Here is a 17,199-nt window from a genome sequence, read left to right on the forward strand (position 1 = left end):
TCTACCGATGAGTCAAAAAACTTTTTTCTACCAAGTGTTACTCATGTCCATGTAGTGACTAAGATCTACAGATATGACATTTACAGTAAGATGTGACTCCAGCTGGTGTTCCTTGGTTAGTTGATTTTCAGTGGAAGCTGTAGGGCTGTACATGACACTTTGGCAGAGTGGTCCTTTAAAGCCACATTATAGTTTAACCAACAGTCTTATTCAGACCATCCAGGCGTTGTTCCCTGACTTATTTGAGGGCTTTCTCAGACATACTTTGTTTTTTCTTTGTTTGAGGCTACACCAGCTTTTTAAACTTGAACAAATGCATGTTTGTAGTAGCTTGTATGTGACAATTTGTAAAAGGAAGAAGCAGAAGTCATTATCATCCTATAGCCCAGGGGCAGAGAGGTCTTACTCTCTGCCTGCATCATTATATTCATTGCTCAGGAGCCTGTGGCGGCCGCGGGTCATAGTGAAGTCTCTACACAGGAGCCGTTCCTGTGCAGGGAGTGGTGGTCATGGTTGAGGCAGCCTTCGTTGCGATGCACAATGAGCACTGGGAAGAACAAAGCATCCTGATAGGCTGGAGGGTTCTCCTCGCTGGTCTGCTGACCTGACAGACAGCGCGTGCTCTCTGTGGGGCACGACTGCTCATTCAGGCTCCCGCTACTCCTCCACAGGCAGCTCCGCCTGGAGCCGTACAGGCGGCTCAGTGAGAAGCGGCTGGCGCTGAAGGGGATGCGGGGGCTCCCCGTGTTGCAGATGCTGAGGGCGCTGCGAGAGAAGATGGAGGAGCTGCTGATGGTGCGGTGGCAGCGTTCACAGTTCTGCCTGTAGCCGCCGTAGCCTCCACAGACGGAGTAGCTGTTGCAGCTCCCCGAGAGCTGGGTCAGGTCCATGAGAACGGCCTCCGAGTAGCTGGGCACCAGCTGCTGGTTGGAGCGGATGTGCCACTCCAGTTCTGTGCTGTCGATAGTGTTGACTCGTGGGATGTGTGGGCAATATGGCCGCTCCTCAGAGGGTGTTGTTGGCACAAAGTCAAAGCCGAACAGCTTCTCCACATGGTAGTGTGCACAGGCCGTGCGGAACTCTGTCAGCACCCGCAGAGGCCAGGAGAGGGTGAAGGCAGCTGCCACCCAAAAAGTGGAGTTAGCTGTGTACCAGGGCAGGTGACTGGGGTCAGAAAAGGCAATCATATACTCTTTAAAGTCTACATTCTTCAGATGCATTCCCTCACGGGCCTCCATGTAGTCGTCCAGACCCTCGTTCTCTGTGAAGAACCTGGCGCGCTGGGTCAGATAGGAGTTCTCTGACTCCACGCTGGCGAAGCTAAAGCACTTTGTGAACCTCAGCCTGGTGATGGGGAAGCTGCCCAGGTTCAGCAGGTGCTTCGAGATGTCCTTAACTCCGCAGTTCCCGTAGTCAAACTCCGTCTCGGCCACGTGGGTGTTGACCCGCTCGTGGTACACCTGCGTGGTGGTGTAGGCGTCTCCGTTACGGTAGCGCGTCACCTGTCGTGTTCTCCTGATATAGTGATAGCTGATGGCCTTCCACCAGATGCAGGGCGTGGCTTGCTGCATTCGCTGGATGCGCTCGGTCACGTTGTCCACATCTACCTTGTACTGCAGCTCGTTCCTGGCGTGGCAGTGCCAGCACTCCACCAGGTAGACCACGTAGAGCATGACCAAGAAGGCCAGGGGGATGTAGATGTAGCCGTTGGAGCAGGGACTGTCGTGATACATCATAGACTTCCCCTTGTAGGCGCTGTCGAAGGAGAGGCGCGTGACCTTGGTCACCTGGCACCAGACCATCACCCCCACGCAGCCGTACATCAGCAGGGAGAGAAGCAGGCATTTCCAGTGGGTCTCCTGACACAGGGACTTGGACAGGGACTGTTTCTGGGCCCGTTGCTGCAAGATGAGAAAACAGTAGAGGGTGACTAGAAGGATACGTTTAAAAAAATACTGATTTTCTGTCCAAACATTAAAAAAGCAATAAGGAACTTTGAGGGTTAATTAAATACAATTCTTTGATATGAAATTGTAAATCAGTTGATAAAAATATGTATAAAATTTGAAATGAGAAGCTCCCGCGTATAAAATATTCAAGGATATTTTCTGTGTTGTAAGTGCTTTTACATAGTTTATGCATGAGCTTTGAGCCAACTGCTCGTGTCGTGGTCTGTGCTTGTTATCATGCAAAAACTCGCCCAGTCCCACAATCCCACGAATTCAAGAAAATGTCTGATAAATGCAAAAGTACAATGTTGAGTAAAGCTTGTTTCCAGCGAATAGCACATGGCCTCGGTATGTGTCTTAACATAAATACGATATGAGAGAAAAGGAAAGAGGGAAGAGGACAGAAATATTCCGAGGGGCAGACCCCACATTTCATGTCAGGCCAGCTAGAGAACAGCAGCCGTTTCACTCTGGCAGCATTAAGCTGGTGCCATCCTTTATCACCTCGGGGCACAGCCGGCCCCAGTGCCTGCATCCAGAGCTAGTCACGCCTTGTGGGAGCAATGCTGCACAAACCTGGCAGCGATTCAAAGGCCCCAGGAAAGACGGATTATAAGAAAATGTATTCAAAATCAAATTAGCATAACAGACATCACACAGAGGCAGAATCCGCTGTGTGGACATCAAACATTTCTGGCTCTACTGTAGCAGCAATGATTCAATTAAAACACAAAGGTTATCCTCTCTATCTGTTACATAGGACGGCCCATAGGTCAGCCCGACACACAGCGTGAGTGGTCACAACAACCGGCAGCACTGCATTGATGTATTGAATTCAACATGTCAGCCGTGTGCTAGACGACCATAAATAATAGATGTTCTTTCTCCATATTTATCTTCCCCACCTTGGTCACATGGTCCCAGAGGAGCTCGCCAACCCCAAGGCTACACCCCACGGGGGGCCGGAGGGATTAACACTTTAATTCCCGGTCGAGATGAACCTACTGCAGGAGGAGTATTTACTTGCCAGTATCCTGTGCCCGGCCTGGACGACTATAATCAATACAACATGACATACTTTGTGGCTCATGTTACATTTTACAGCCTGTTTTAGCGGCAGGAATAACGATGAGCAGTTGTTCAGCAGGAAGCATTGTCCCGCTTGTGAATGTTGAAAATGCAGTAACATGGAAAACAAATATACCTTCACGTTGTAGAACGTACAAATATAACCTTGAAACATCACTCACGTAAAGATTTATGGACATGTGAATAAAAGCGTTGCTCACAAAATCCAGTTGTGAGCTTTTGGCCTAAAGAAGAATAAGATTTGAACTGACACGAAGCTAACTAGATTATTATTTTATGGTAACATATGACATTTCATTTGAAAGGGCCCCTGCTTGAGATGCTATCAGAGCGGTTCATTAGGCCCGTGGATTTCAGAGAACTGACTCACCACATGAACACAGTGGTGTTGACATCTTTGATACATTAGACAGAAATTCCTCTGGCCGGGCGGGATAGGAAGAAGAGGAAATTGCTCTTATTAAACATACAGGAAGAGAATTCCTCATATATCTATCACACAGGGACACAGAGATTTTATTTTTAAAAAATCCCTCCTGATTCTTTTTACACCTGAAAGTTTGAACCAAGCTTCCTGTCTTTGATAAACTGTTAAAATATGAACTAGCTAGTTCTGCAGTTGGTCTGAAAACCTGATCTATCCCCCAAACATGTTTTTTAACTACAAAAAAACCAAACCATGGTTCAGTTTGATCCAGACCTCGATCCCCTTTTTTTTCGGGACTAACTTTTATTCCATCGGTCACCCTTGGACACTGTTCACACCGGTTCAGACTAAACTAAAAGTCTGGACCAAATAAAGTAGGTGTGAAAGCGCCCTCAGATAGAAGCTCTGGTTTTATTTTTGAGATTTGGTTGCAGTTGTTTTGTGAGTAATGTGCTTTCACACAAGAGCACACACAATTTCGATTCAGGCTTTAAAAAGGAGAAGTAAACAGTCAAATATTATTTACTAAAAGCATTAGGGGGAAAACATGAAAGTTGGTGTTTCAGGAATTGGAAAAATCCCAGAAACAGCCTTCTGAGGAACCAGGTCAGTTTTTCAGAAAACAAACACTCCAGTCAGAAACTGTAAAGAGTTCAGAGGCTTCACGATTCTTGGGATGACTGTGGAGCCTCTCACAGTCATGGGCACTTTCTCTTGACATAATAAGACCAGCTATGTTACATAAAAACCCTCTTGTGTAATGGATATGTCGCTTGACCAACATTTATGTGCGGAGCGGCCGGGGGAAAGTAGCGATTAGGTTTGTTGCAGGCAAAATAAAACCCTAATAAATTGAATCCCTACTTGTCCCTGGGGAAAGACAGCGTATTACCATCAATACAATGTTATTCTGTTAAATTAAATTAACAGAATATGGTTATTATAACGTTTGAGCAATTTTCTTGAAGGAAAACAACAGCGTATAGACATATTTGAGCATCTAAACATGTACACGTCCTCTCATTGTCTCAGGGACAGTGATTTCATAGGACCCACATCAGGTCCCTGAGCCCCATGTTGGATGCCACTTGTCTGGAGGGGAGACGAACAGGAGGACATGCATGCCCGTGCACGCTCTCGGCCGCGCGCTTGGACGCACAGGTTCACGTATCACAATACAGTCTATGATCACAGCACATAAGCCCACTGATAATAAACACTGTACCACAATAAGACCACCAGTTCGATTCCCGTCTCACATGTGCACTTAAACCCCGGATCTGCACAATCTGATTTATTACAGCGAGAATGTTGAAATATGTGACATCAACCCAACTATGTATGTGCTCCACATGCACGGAGGTATAGGGACAAGTGTCCTGCATGCTGCACACAGGGTTTGTGTACCTCCTCTCGGGGGCTGTCCGGCTCCTCTTCGGGGACGGGGCCGGCGGTGGTGGGGCTGCTGTCACCGGCCGGTGCAGCCGACGCAGGGGACATGGTGGTGGAAGAGGTGCAACTACCAGGGCATGGATCTCCTGTGTGGACGTGGGGGGTTCCGGATCACACAACAACATATGCACGCCGAGATCCCCTCTGCGCATCGTCCGAGGAGAAGCAGCTCAGAGGCTGGTGCAGCATCCCGGCAGCATCCTCCTCCTCCTCCTCCAGGTGGGCACGCGTCGCTGGGTAGAGGATCCCGTCATGGTGCCTTTTGCAAGAGCAAAAAAATAAGAAAAGACTATAGGCTCCTTCCAGCGATGCAAAGCCTGGTGGTGGTGGTGATGGAGAGACTGCTGCAAGGGCTGCAGGGTGAGGAAGAGGCGAAAGGCTGCAGACAGCTCCTCTCCTCTTCCTGCAGGCGGGACAAAGACGACAGGAAGCTGCACATGTGAGCGAGCCAGCCCAACACAACAATGTAGAGACACACACTTTTAGACATACACACATCCCACTTCAAGTGAATCACAAAGGCTGCACAAAGGAACCCCCACCCCCCCTGCATCCCAAAAGCTCCATGTCTCTATGCACCAAAAGTAGTATCCCCCAATGAGAGGCTGTAACAGTGGGAACAACACAAGGGAAAACAATAAAGCAATAACCCTACAACTATATTGTGAATTATGTGTCAATTAAGTGGTGGTGAAACTCGACAGTTATTTTCTAGGCTTATAGTTTGTGTATCACGATATAGGAAATCAGAATCAGAATCAGAAAGTATTTATTGCCAAGTCGGTTTACAACACCTACCTGGAATTTGCTTTGGTTATTGGTGCATACAATGAACATAGGAACATAAAAACACAATAAATACACCACACATAAGAAAAACAATAGTAATAATAAGAAAACAATATATATTTACTCACTATTTACTTCTTATTTACTCACTTTTTCTAATATTTATACAAGGTAGCATTTATTTAGACATAAACATATCTATATAAAAATATATAAAAGATAAAAGCTATAAAAAGTGAAGTAAAAGGTGAAATGCACAATGCCCAATGCAAATAGGAATACCATTTGCCATTACTTTTGACTATTAGGGTTTGAATGATATTTTAATATGTTGTTGCCTTTGATTCAAATAAAGTTATAATTACTCATAATTAACTTCATTAATATGAAGAAGGGAAAGAGCAATAGTAGGTGGCGGTGGTTGCCCAACACCAATTACCCGAAACAAGGAAGAGGAAGAATGATTATTACTTAACAAGATGAGCTGTATAAGGAAACACTTTATGACCATCAATCACTCGGCCAGGGACAGCCCACACAAAAGATCTCAATTTCTAAGCCATGTCCCTACTTCGTCCCGAGGGACATGTAGGAACCCATGGCACAGCTGTGACAATTTATTATGAGAGGGCAAAAGGTGATGCAGTCATACAATTACTTTTTTTCTATTATTCAAGGCACAAGAAATAACACATGATAAATAAGATTTAGCATGAATGAAAGAATATCTTAAATTCTTCCTCTTGCTTCCTTTGTAAACATCCTTGTTTACACAGGAACCATTTACCTCACAATCCTGGCACACAGGCCTCTGTTTATCACAGCCTACAGTACGGACATTGGACTGGACTGCTGGCATGGCACGGAGTGAGTAAACATAACAGTAGATGACATGAAGACAGATGGCAGCTCTTGGCAGCAGTAAAGGTTTCTCTCAGACACTCACCATCGTTTTATGGAGTGTTCATGATGAATCCACTGGGCAGCGACCAGTAGCTGTGTGAGTGAGCCCTCTAAAGGCCAAACCACAACAAGCAGCTCCTGAAATAGAAAAGGAATGAAGAAATGGAAGCTGGGTTACCCCCTGAACTTCTGAGTCAAAATTATAACCAACATATCAAATGTGGACAGGAAAAACTTAGTGATCATAGTGACTGGGAAGAATAAAGTTACTATTTGAATGGATTCGTGGAAATATACTGGAGCTGCTTCTCTGGAACTATCGTTCTCTCATGCAATGTTGTATTTCAAAGTGCAGACTGACATTGTGATGGCTCCCGAACAAACACTGCCGCACTAACGATTATATTGTTGTTATTATTATCATAAAACAAATGGTTCAAAGAAGGAAGGAAGTACACAGGTAATAATAATAATTCGAATAATGATAGAGATAAAACACAAGAACAGTTTGGCATCCCAAGTAAATTCAAGTTGTACCTTTTATGTATATCTTTAATTATTTATTTCTGCATGTCATAGTTTTATTTAAAGTAGATGGGCAAACAACTAAAATACTAGTATGTTTTGACACTACAACCTTTATTTTGAAGTTTGTGTTACTTAGTGGAAATATCTGTTTAATAGCTGTTTCTCTGGCACTTTAGTTCTCTCATGCAATGTTGTATTTCAAAGTGCTGACATCGTGAGGGCTCCTTCACACGAGTCCCGAACAAACACTGCAGCACTAATGATTATATTGTTGTTATTATTATCATAAAACAAATGGTTCAGATAAGGAAGGAAGTACAGAGATAATAATAATAATTATAATAATGATAGATATAAAAGACAAGAACAGTTTGACAAAAGTTGTATCTTTTATGTATATCTTTAATTATTTATTTGTCATAGTTTTATTTACAGTAGATGGGCACAAAACTAAAATACTAGTATGTTTTGACACTACAACCTTTATTTTGAAGTTTGTATCACTTCCGCCTAAAGTTTTTCTAGCGCGGGTGCGTGTGTGTGTGTGTGTGTCGTGCACGCGCACTGGGGATTCCCCCTCGTGACACAAACAGCTTCTCTTTCACGTGTCAGCTCCTCTTCCTCCTCTTCCTCTTCTTCCTCTTCTTCTTCTTCTTCGCCCGGAGCTCCTGCTGTTTGTTATCGGATCTCCAGACGACGCGGAGCCGCCTCCCCGCTCCTCTGCCCCCGCTTGGTTTCCCCCCCCCACGTCGGTGATGTTTTGTAACTTCCACACCGGTGGATAACCGATAGAGACGAGCTGGAGGCTGCCGACATGTTGGATCGGTTCCTGGGATGAACCTCGGCGGCTCTCGGTGTCTCAAAGGAGCGGAGGTTCCCTCATCAGGTGCCCGCGGAAGTGTCCCCGCTGCCCGGTCCCAGCACCGAGCAGCGAGCGGCCACAGCAGCCGCCAGTAGCCCCTCGAGTCCCGGCCAGGAGGGAGGGGGAAGCCCGGTGAGGCCACCACCTCCACCACCACCTCCACCATGGCGAGCGACGACTGCAGTAAAGACTTGTACGCCGGAGAGAACCGCACAGACTCGGGCATCGACTCGTATCGATCCATCGTGAAGCCGGAGGAGCCGCGGGAGCCCGGCGCGGAGCTCAGCGGGCCGCGGGAGAAGTTCTCCCCCGGGGAGGAGAGGCTGGACTCGGCCTACGGATCCTCGTCCATCACCGGGGAGAGTCTGACGGAGCTGGTGGAGAAGTGCTCGGTCTCCAGCGACCAGGAGGAGAAGCAGACACCCAGCTCTGAACTGTGCGAGCAGGAGGAGAACTTTCTCACTATAACCGAGGAGGGAGACACGTAGGTTTGATGTTGTCTTTCTGTCTAAATGTCTGGTTTGAAAGTGAAGCTCTTTGCAGAAAGTGCTGGGTGAACTTCCAACATGGAGAAAGTTTGAATTCAATCTAGAAAGTTGTGTGCTTTTGGTCCAGAGTTTTATTTTAAGTATTTAATATAAATGAACTTTCTACTTCAGCTTTATTCTATTAACTTTGATTTCCACAGCAGATCTGGTGAGGGCTGCAGCTAACATCAGATTTATCTCCCAGTCATTTAAAAGATAAAATATTTGTAATAATTCAAATAATAATAAAGAAAAAATACCCCAAACCCAAGGCCAAATCTTCAAATGTACAGTTTGGCCCAAACAAACTGTCCAGAACTCAAACATGTGCAGTTTAAAACGAGTTAAAAGTGCTAAATTATTACATTTTATAAGGTGAGACCAGAAAATATTTAGAATTTTAGTTGTTGATAAATGTTCCTATAAAGAGATGATCACCAAAACGTGCAAAATGACTCTTCTAATCAGGTTTTCAGCTCTGTCAAAGAATCAAGCAGCTTTTATTTTATATTCCTCTGATGATGACAAGCATAAAAACAAAACACTGTGTGAAATCAGCCCGGACTCAAGGCCGAGGTTCTGCTATGATTCCTGCCTTGAAGGGGATTTTAATCTGGGTGTGTGATACTGCAGACTTTCCTTTTTTCTAATGAACTTTGTCCTTGTCATGAATGTGGATGGACTCCTGTGAGGCGTCTCTCAGCCAGAAAACAGAAGTGAAACAGATAGGCCTGGACTTCCCCATGCAGCTCACAGACAAAGCACACGCTGTGAGGCAGAACTGTGGCTTGTGTTGAATCCAAGAAACTTGTTGATCAGGATAGCATGGTGGCGCGGACCCATGTTTTTAACTGCTGGATCCCACAGTTCACAAGCTGCTTCTTTCTTTCTGTTTCATTACCAAACCAGAGTCTTAAAAAGTCATCTGGTTACCTGCCAGTTTTTTTGCTTTGCGCTTCTGTTCATTTCTCACTTTGAGTCAAGGAAACTGCAGCTTCTTGCACACGACCGCAACATGCCAACCTCCACACACACACACACATCAGCCCATGCAGAGACACACACTCATCTATTGTTGCAGTGTCATCACTTGGACTTAACGCCGCAGTCGAACTTGTAAATTACTCCTGCAGACTTCTGATGCAGTCATGGCCTCTCCGAGGTGTTGTTGCCGCTCTGACCTCTTTTCATTTCCGCTCGCTGCTTGTTAGGGTCACATGGTTTCGTTCTCACACCCTAACTATAGACACCTGAGAAGATTAGAAACACCTGAAACGCACACCACCCAGTCCGGCTCACACGGAGAAAGAATCATGCAAATAATAATTTCCCCTGTGGGACTTTTTTTTTTTTTTTGGGCTCCTATTCATTCAAGACTTACTCAAACCAGGAAGTCCCTTTCACATTAAGAGGTTTGTTCAGAGTTGACTCGTCGGTAAAGTGCAGATCCACCATTCTGCAGACTTTTAAATCAGTCTTTGAATATATAAAAGATATATATTTACTATAGCACATAACTGGATTTAATATTCTGGCGGATTGGTGTATCTTGTGATGCATTAGCCATACATTTACACAAACATTTCCATAATTTGAAGGATTCATCTCCATTAACAATAGATATTTTAATGCAAACACCGGTTTTGTTTCTGTCAGTTCAGCTTCTTCCAGTTTTTATCTGTGTGTGAATCGTGGATGAAGGTATACCTGCATGTTTTTGTTTTGCCTCACAGGCTCAGTCAGCATCTGTTGTTTGTCTTCAAGCTCGATTAATCTCTTTTTCCAATATCAGTTTCCCAGAAAGTCATTGAAGCAAATTCACATTCGGTGATTTGTCTGGAAAAACTGACCAAAATTCCTAGACATGCACTTTGTTATGGTTTTAAATTGAATAAAGGGAACTTAAGTGATTAGCCAGTTATATTTAAACTCTGCAGACATCCAGAATATGAGCAGTTCCTCCTTCTCACAAAATCCTTAATGTCACAGACTTCCTAACCCGTTAGTCGTTGTTTACTTGCAACGATTGCAAAACCATTAAAACTGTCTTTCTCTTCTGTAGTAAAATTACACACACGACGATGGGGACATGTTGTGAGTTACCTGATGCAATCCCTACACGTCTGTTCTGTGTAACAGGGACATATTTGAATGATAAATCTCATTTGATTGTATGAAGCTTTAAAAGTAATTTTAAAGTCGGAATTCAAACATTGTATATTTTTTGTGGTTAAGCACAAGATTTCATTCACATATATAACACAAATTAGTTTTATTGATCCATGGGTTAAAAAAGGAGCAGACAGACAGTGAATCCATCAGACTGTTTTTGGTGACGATTAATCGCTTAAGTGAACGGCTTTCCTCTTAAATCAGAATCATAATAACATAACCACATTTAACATTTAACAACCTCGCAGAGATGATTTGATCAAATGTGATTTCTCGCTTCTATATGTGTCTCCGGAAGACAGGGGAGGTTTTCTTGTGTAAGTGATATTAATGTGTGTGACATCTGACAGGAAATCAGACAATTGGTAGTAACCTTTTCAAAGCAGGACGCTGAACCAGACGTCTGCAGTGAAGTTCTGTTGTGACTTTTGATCCCACGCTGTCTGTCTGAACACGACCACAATGTCCACCAAAAATGTTTCTGTTCAAATGACCTTTATTTTGATAGAAGAGCTCGCTGCTGATCTTCAAGAGATGTTTTTGTGACATCAGCTTAAATCTGTGATCTCCGCACATTAGAGAAACAAAAGTGTATTACGCTCCACTTTGATTTGAATCTGTTGAAGTTGTTTTACAGAAGAGGCCCTTCTTGCGTTTCTGAAGGTTGGTCTATATAAAGTTCGATCGCATGGTTCCATTTCCTGCTTTCTGCACACATTTGTTTGCTACAACTTCCCATTCAGGTTTTGAGGTTAATGTGTAGTTTTTCTTATTTCATAATGTGCTGCGAAGATGGGCCTTCTGATATGTGTTCCAACACGCTCACTTAGTTTAGAAGGTGATTTGCTCACCTCGCCACATTTATCTTTTGAATTGATCAATAACCAAACCAGTAAATCTTGCCATTCAGCCCACTACCTGACTCCTGAGATGAATACCGAGGAAAACTGTGAAGCAACAGCTTCTCTCTAGTTGACACGCAGCCTTTTTTTCCACCATTGCTCAACACTGTTGCTTTTGAGTTAAAGAAGGTCTGCAGTTTTCTTGTCATAGACTATATACAAAGATCGACGACGCCTCTTCACTTCCTTCCCTTGCACAAAAATGAAACCAAAATGTTCTGGATAGTAGTGGCGCCATATTGCATCTTTTCAGTTCATTTATAGCCAGAGTCTGTGTGGTACTGATCGTGGAGGGGAGCTGGGGTGTAAAGTTAATGTGATAAGAACTGAACAGAAATGCTTTAATTGATTAGTACTTTGACTTTATTTTGGTCCATGTCCCACCTGCTAAAATGGAGGAGGATACTGCTGTCAACCAGCAGGGGGCAATAAAGATGCTTTGGCTTCACTTTTGGGGGAGATGTCATGTCCTCCATCTTTAAATCCAGTCAGTTCATATCATAGACTATATATAACTATGTAAATGAGGGGACCCATTTATTCAATGTCTTCTTTGACATTTTAGAATGGGATGCTGCTTAAATTGAGGAGCAGCCAGCCACCAGGGGGCGATCAAGACGATTTACCTTCACTTCATGTTGTCTATCTTTACACACAGTCTATGGTGATAATGGAGATGTGCTTTTTTTATGTATTTATTGTTTTTCTCCACTCCTGTAGATTCCTGCACTTAGCAATCATCCATGAGGACGAGTTCATCACTCAGTACTTGATAGAGCTTTTCCCAAAAGAAGTCCTGGACATCCAAAATAATTTATACCAGGTAAATGCAACACTAATCTTTCCACTGCACATGCAACTTCAATTGGATTTGTTTTTAAATCCAAGGTGACTTCCTTATTATCAGCACCTTTTATTGTGGAAACGGTGTTATTATTTATATCTCTTTACTTCCAGAGAACAGTTGTTCCTCTTTACTATTCTTCCTCTTTACCTCTGAGGCCCGGCCTCCCTCAGGGGCGTCACTGTGGGCGGTTCCAGTGTTAGCTCATGAGGCACTCAGAGTGGAAACTCCCCTCCTCTACCTCCTGTAGAAATAGAACCACAGGGAGCTGTGGAGTGTATCCTTGTGTGGATGTGGGTGGAGGAATGGTTCCAGTTGTTCAAGATGTCAGAACCAGAGTCGTGCTGGTGTCGAAAATAAAGTGAAGACAAGAACAAACTGATAGGAAGGAAATATCTGAATACTCAGCACATGATGCAGTGACTCAGGCTTGAGAGTCCATTTCAGTTGCTCAATTTCCTCTGAGCTGTCTCTGCAGACGTCGTCTTTGGAGACATGATCAAGTTTAACTCTTGTTTACCCTCGTTTGAAACGTTTTAAAAGAAACTCACCCTCAGATGATTAATGATGCATTTCTGGTGTTTTGTTTTTTCTTGCACTATAACACAGTGCAACCACAAGCCCTGTTTTTTTTTTTTTTTTTTTTTGAAGGAATGTGCAACGCTCATCGTCTTAGCTGTTTATCTCCGAGGGGAGGTTATGTTGTCACTTGCATCTGTTTGTTGGTTTGTTGTCAGCAACATTTTTACAAGAGCACTGACCATAAACCTTGTGCTAAAGAAAGTGGAGGGATAGAACTTGGGACAGGGAAGAAACTACAAAATGTGATACTACAGTGATAGATCAAATTCAAAACCTCACATTTAGGAACCTAGAACAAGCAGATGTTTAGTATTTATCCTTGACAAATTACTTCTATGATTAACTAAAATTGTTGCCAACCTCTCGATAACGATTGTTAACCAATTGATGAAGCAACTAATTATTTAATTAAAAGATCTGGCATGCATTCTCAAGTAAATGGTATTGAATTAAACCAGAATCCTGTCCTTTTTGATTTGCATTACACGTCTTTTGTCTTCTCTGACCCTCAGAGCCCGTTGCACCTGGCCACCTATCTGAACCTGACGGATGTGGTGAAGAAGCTGGTGGAGAAAGGGGCCAGCCTGGAGCTGCAGGACCAGGACGGGAACACGGCGCTGCATGTGGCCTGCCAGCACGGACAGACGGAGTGCGCCAACGAGATGACCAGAGACGTCTCCCCGAGCAAGCTGGCACCGGTCCTCGAGACACAGAACTGGAGAGGTGAGGAATAACACGCGCTGCTGCACGGTCCCATCAGCTGACCACTAACTGCTGTTATTCAGGGTCATTTTTTTGTATCGTAAGCATCTGGGTGATTATGTGTCAGTGGACTCTGCTGAGCATGAACTTCCTAGATTATGCAACTCCGATGTTTTTGTGTGTGTCTATAAAGCAACGATTAACTAGGTTGGCATTGCTCAACAAAATGTAGCATCAAAGGAAACATTGCATTTCTAGTTAATAGTTAACAGTAGATTTTTAGTAATAGCTAAATCACTTGTAGGATTAGCACAGATGTGGTGAACTTGCAAAAGCAATACCATGTTATTGTTTGTCCTCCTGTTCTTGGTTTGTCACTTTGAGAATATATACAATAAACCTCTTATTTAATTTTGACCTTAAATTAACCCAATGTTCCATATTTCAACATGTGTCCTTGCAGGTCTTGCCTGTCTTCACTTGGCTGCACTGAACAGGCAACATCCGATTATGAATCTCCTGATGAAAAAGGGAGCTGACCTGAATATTCAGGTTGGTCTGTCGAGTGAATCCTTATTTGACCTCATCGTGTGGCTGATGGTTTTAACTAGAACAATCAATCTGCACCAAATTTCAACTGATCAGTTTCCGCAACATTTTTTTTTATCAAGATTAATGAATTATTCCCTAAGAAATCAGTGAAAATGTTGAAAAATGCTCAATCTCACAATGTTATATCCAGATCCACAACTAATGTAATGGTGGTCTCTTCCCTGACCCATACTGCATTTTCAACTAAGACTAGAAGGTAGATGTTTTTTAGGCCCAAGTAATCCTGCGTAAAATAACCTTAAATCCAACACGGTTTAAATTGTCCTTGATTTCAGACAGTGAAGTTCTTTCTTCGTCCAGCTGCCTCTCAAATATTACAATATAACCTGAAATAGGAAGAGAGACTGAGAAAACATAACTTTGCTTGTACATAATAAAATGTTGGGGTTACCCTGCAGTATTCTATGTTTCCTCTTGTTATGTTCCAGTATTTATGATCACACTCACCCCCCCCCCCCCCAAACTGTTTACTGCCTCATGTTGTGCTCATGTCTATAAATCTGCAGCACCTGTGCAACGCTGGTAGTGATAGAATCTGAGCTCGGGGCTTTTCTGCAGGATTCATGGAGACATAATTAGATTTGAGATATGATTAGTCCGGGCGGCTCGGCCACTCTTAACTTTCTATTGAAGGGAAGGAACATGACAGTCCCAAAACTACCACAGACATTCCTCTTGGTTGAACTCACCAGCCTCACTTAACCACTCTGCCTCACATCGGGTGTGTGGGATCATTGTTATCGTTGGAGAATCTCTGGCTTTTCACTAAGTCTTTCTAATCGTTTCTTTCCATCTCCGCCCCTCGCAGGAAGGAACCAGCGGGAAAACAGCTCTACACCTCGCGGTCGAGCTGCACGACATCACGTCCGTGAAGCTAATGCTCAGCAGGGGAGCCAACGTGGACACCGCCATGTTTAACGGCTGCACGCCCCTGCATCTGGCGGTGGGGAGGCAGGACGCCCCCATCGCCAACCTGCTCTGCCAGTCGGGCGCTGACACGATGCTTCGGAACATGGAGGACGAGACGGCGCTGGATCTGGCTGACGGCAATGATGATGTAAGATATTGTTGGTAACATTTCCAGTGAGGTGCTGAGATGGATTTATTTTAAGTGTGGCATGATCAGTCTTAATCTCCATGGAGGGACACGATCCTTCGTTAAGATAACCGTGGGCATTTATTAAGGATATTAGCAAATACACTAAGAGATAAACAGAAGTACTTCCAGTTCCAGCTACAAGTATTTAACAGATATTTGATGAGGACGTCTATGGAGCAGTAAAGAAAGCATCAGTAACATTTGTCCTTGTCTTTCAGATTCTGGCTCTATTTCCCTTCGACGACATCCAGATCTCTGGGCGGTCGGTGGTCGTCGTGAAGTTCTGAGCAGAATCGACAACTCTGAAATTGTCCGGAGCTTCACTGTGGCTGGCAAAGATTTTTTGAAAAGAAAGCTGTATTTGCGCTGAAGTTGTTATGGAGTAGTGGCTCTATTTGTAGTGCACTCTGATTTGATCTGTATTTATCTATTGTGTAGACGAATATGCACTTCTTATAAATCTTACTTCCCTCTGACGGAGAGTGATTCTGCTTGAGTGAGAGCAGACTTAAAAAACAAAATCCACGTTTCTCAGTCTGTTTTTTTTGCTTCTTTTCGTTGCATCCGGGTTTTATTCAGCTACAGAAAGTCTCCTGATTGTAAGTGGAGAACTTCCCATCAGCATGTTCAGTGTCTGTAAAATATAAAAACAAAAAGATTCTACCTCTTCATCATATTAACCTAGGTTGAATGGCTAGAAAAGGAAAGCGCAGATTGCTTAGTTTCACCGCTCTGACTGCCGCTGTTAAGTAAAAGAAGTAAGATTTTTCCTGCTTTAAACCCTGAAAACGTGATATTTAATTTTAACCACAAAGTAGCTTTTTGAGGAATGCAGTCATAGCCAGGATTTGTTTGTTTATTCAGAGGAAAGAGGCCTGAAGACTAACTAACAACAATCCTGCTTTTTGTTAGAAAACTGATAAAAAATGTACTATAAGACACAAAATGCAGCTTTATCTTTTTGATCATTATAGACTATGCTGCCTTATGTGAAAGAGGTGTTTTTCTGTTTATCTCACTGTAGCCTTTATCTGCAAAAATCTATTCTTTGGTGTGTGATAACATTGGCCTCTCCAGTTAACACAAGCAGTTCATTTTATTTTGTAATAAAATTGAAAAAAAATATATAACTCCCTGCATATTGTGTTTTTATTTTCGTTGTTTTAGTGACTTTACATTACTTCACGTTTCTTAACGTTACGTTATGTCTGTTGTCATTTCACTCTTATAAAAAAAAACAATGCTGCAGTCAACCTACGTAAACGTCCTCGGATTCATACATAAACTATGATATATAACACAACAAAGACAAAGCCATATAGTTACTTTACGTTACTTTACGCTATCTCCCACCTGTACTCACAGGATGTCTCTGCTCAGGTGAACAGGTGTTTAACAGTGGCTCTGCTAACTTTAATAGGGGACAGTCACTAAACAGACAGACCTCTGTTGTCAACAGTGAATACACACAGTTGTCAAGCTATATCTACTTCCTCATTTAGCCCATGGTCGGGAAACCCTGATGCGATTCTGTTTTTTTCCATATGTGTTTGATAAGCTAATTTGTATTACTGGGGTTGCATACTAAACGTATCTGAGGCTTTTACATATGGCTAAACGTATGCAACCCCATTTTTTCCTAAATGAGCAGGGTGTTGTATTAATAATACTCCATAAATACAGGGACATTGTAATTACAAATGTGACTTTTAAGAACCTTTTTTTAGTGTATGAATGATAATTCAATCTTTTCAGTATTT

At 43.2% G+C, this 17,199-nt stretch overlaps 2 protein-coding genes across 2 annotated transcripts; one reads left to right on the top strand and one right to left on the bottom strand.

The window, feature by feature from the left end:
* Positions 1 to 458: 458 nt before the first annotated feature.
* On the bottom strand, positions 459 to 4,965 carry tmem151ba (transmembrane protein 151Ba). The gene is made up of 2 exons (XM_061091937.1): positions 4,873 to 4,965; positions 459 to 1,901 (listed from the first exon to the last, which is right to left on the bottom strand). The coding sequence occupies exons 1-2, from the start codon at positions 4,963 to 4,965 to the stop codon at positions 459 to 461; spliced, it is 1,536 nt and encodes a 511-aa protein (XP_060947920.1).
* Positions 4,966 to 7,689: 2,724 nt separating this feature from the next.
* Positions 7,690 to 16,569, top strand: nfkbie (nuclear factor of kappa light polypeptide gene enhancer in B-cells inhibitor, epsilon). Its single transcript, XM_061091264.1, has 6 exons — positions 7,690 to 8,483; positions 12,321 to 12,423; positions 13,539 to 13,749; positions 14,192 to 14,280; positions 15,149 to 15,397; positions 15,658 to 16,569. Exons 1-6 carry the CDS (start codon positions 8,164 to 8,166, stop codon positions 15,724 to 15,726), a joined length of 1,041 nt encoding a protein of 346 aa, XP_060947247.1. The 5' UTR covers positions 7,690 to 8,163; the 3' UTR covers positions 15,727 to 16,569.
* The last annotated feature ends 630 nt before the right edge of the window (positions 16,570 to 17,199 follow it).

The sequence above is a fragment of the Limanda limanda genome, chromosome 18, assembly GCF_963576545.1.
Source record: "Limanda limanda chromosome 18, fLimLim1.1, whole genome shotgun sequence".
Taxonomy (NCBI): Eukaryota; Metazoa; Chordata; class Actinopteri; order Pleuronectiformes; family Pleuronectidae; genus Limanda; species Limanda limanda.

Excerpts from the sequence above, each read along its gene's own strand:
- tmem151ba (XM_061091937.1), bottom strand. The coding sequence starts at position 4,965 with ATGTCCCCTGCGTCGGCTGCACCGGCCGGTGACAGCAGCCCCACCACC. Across the intron at positions 1,902-4,872 it reads CGGACAGCCCCCGAGAGGAG|CAACGGGCCCAGAAACAGTC; the intron begins GTACACAAACCC and ends CTCATCTTGCAG.
- nfkbie (XM_061091264.1), top strand. The coding sequence starts at position 8,164 with ATGGCGAGCGACGACTGCAGTAAAGACTTGTACGCCGGAGAGAACCGC. Across the intron at positions 14,281-15,148 it reads GAGCTGACCTGAATATTCAG|GAAGGAACCAGCGGGAAAAC; the intron begins GTTGGTCTGTCG and ends CGCCCCTCGCAG. Across the intron at positions 15,398-15,657 it reads TGGCTGACGGCAATGATGAT|ATTCTGGCTCTATTTCCCTT; the intron begins GTAAGATATTGT and ends CTTGTCTTTCAG.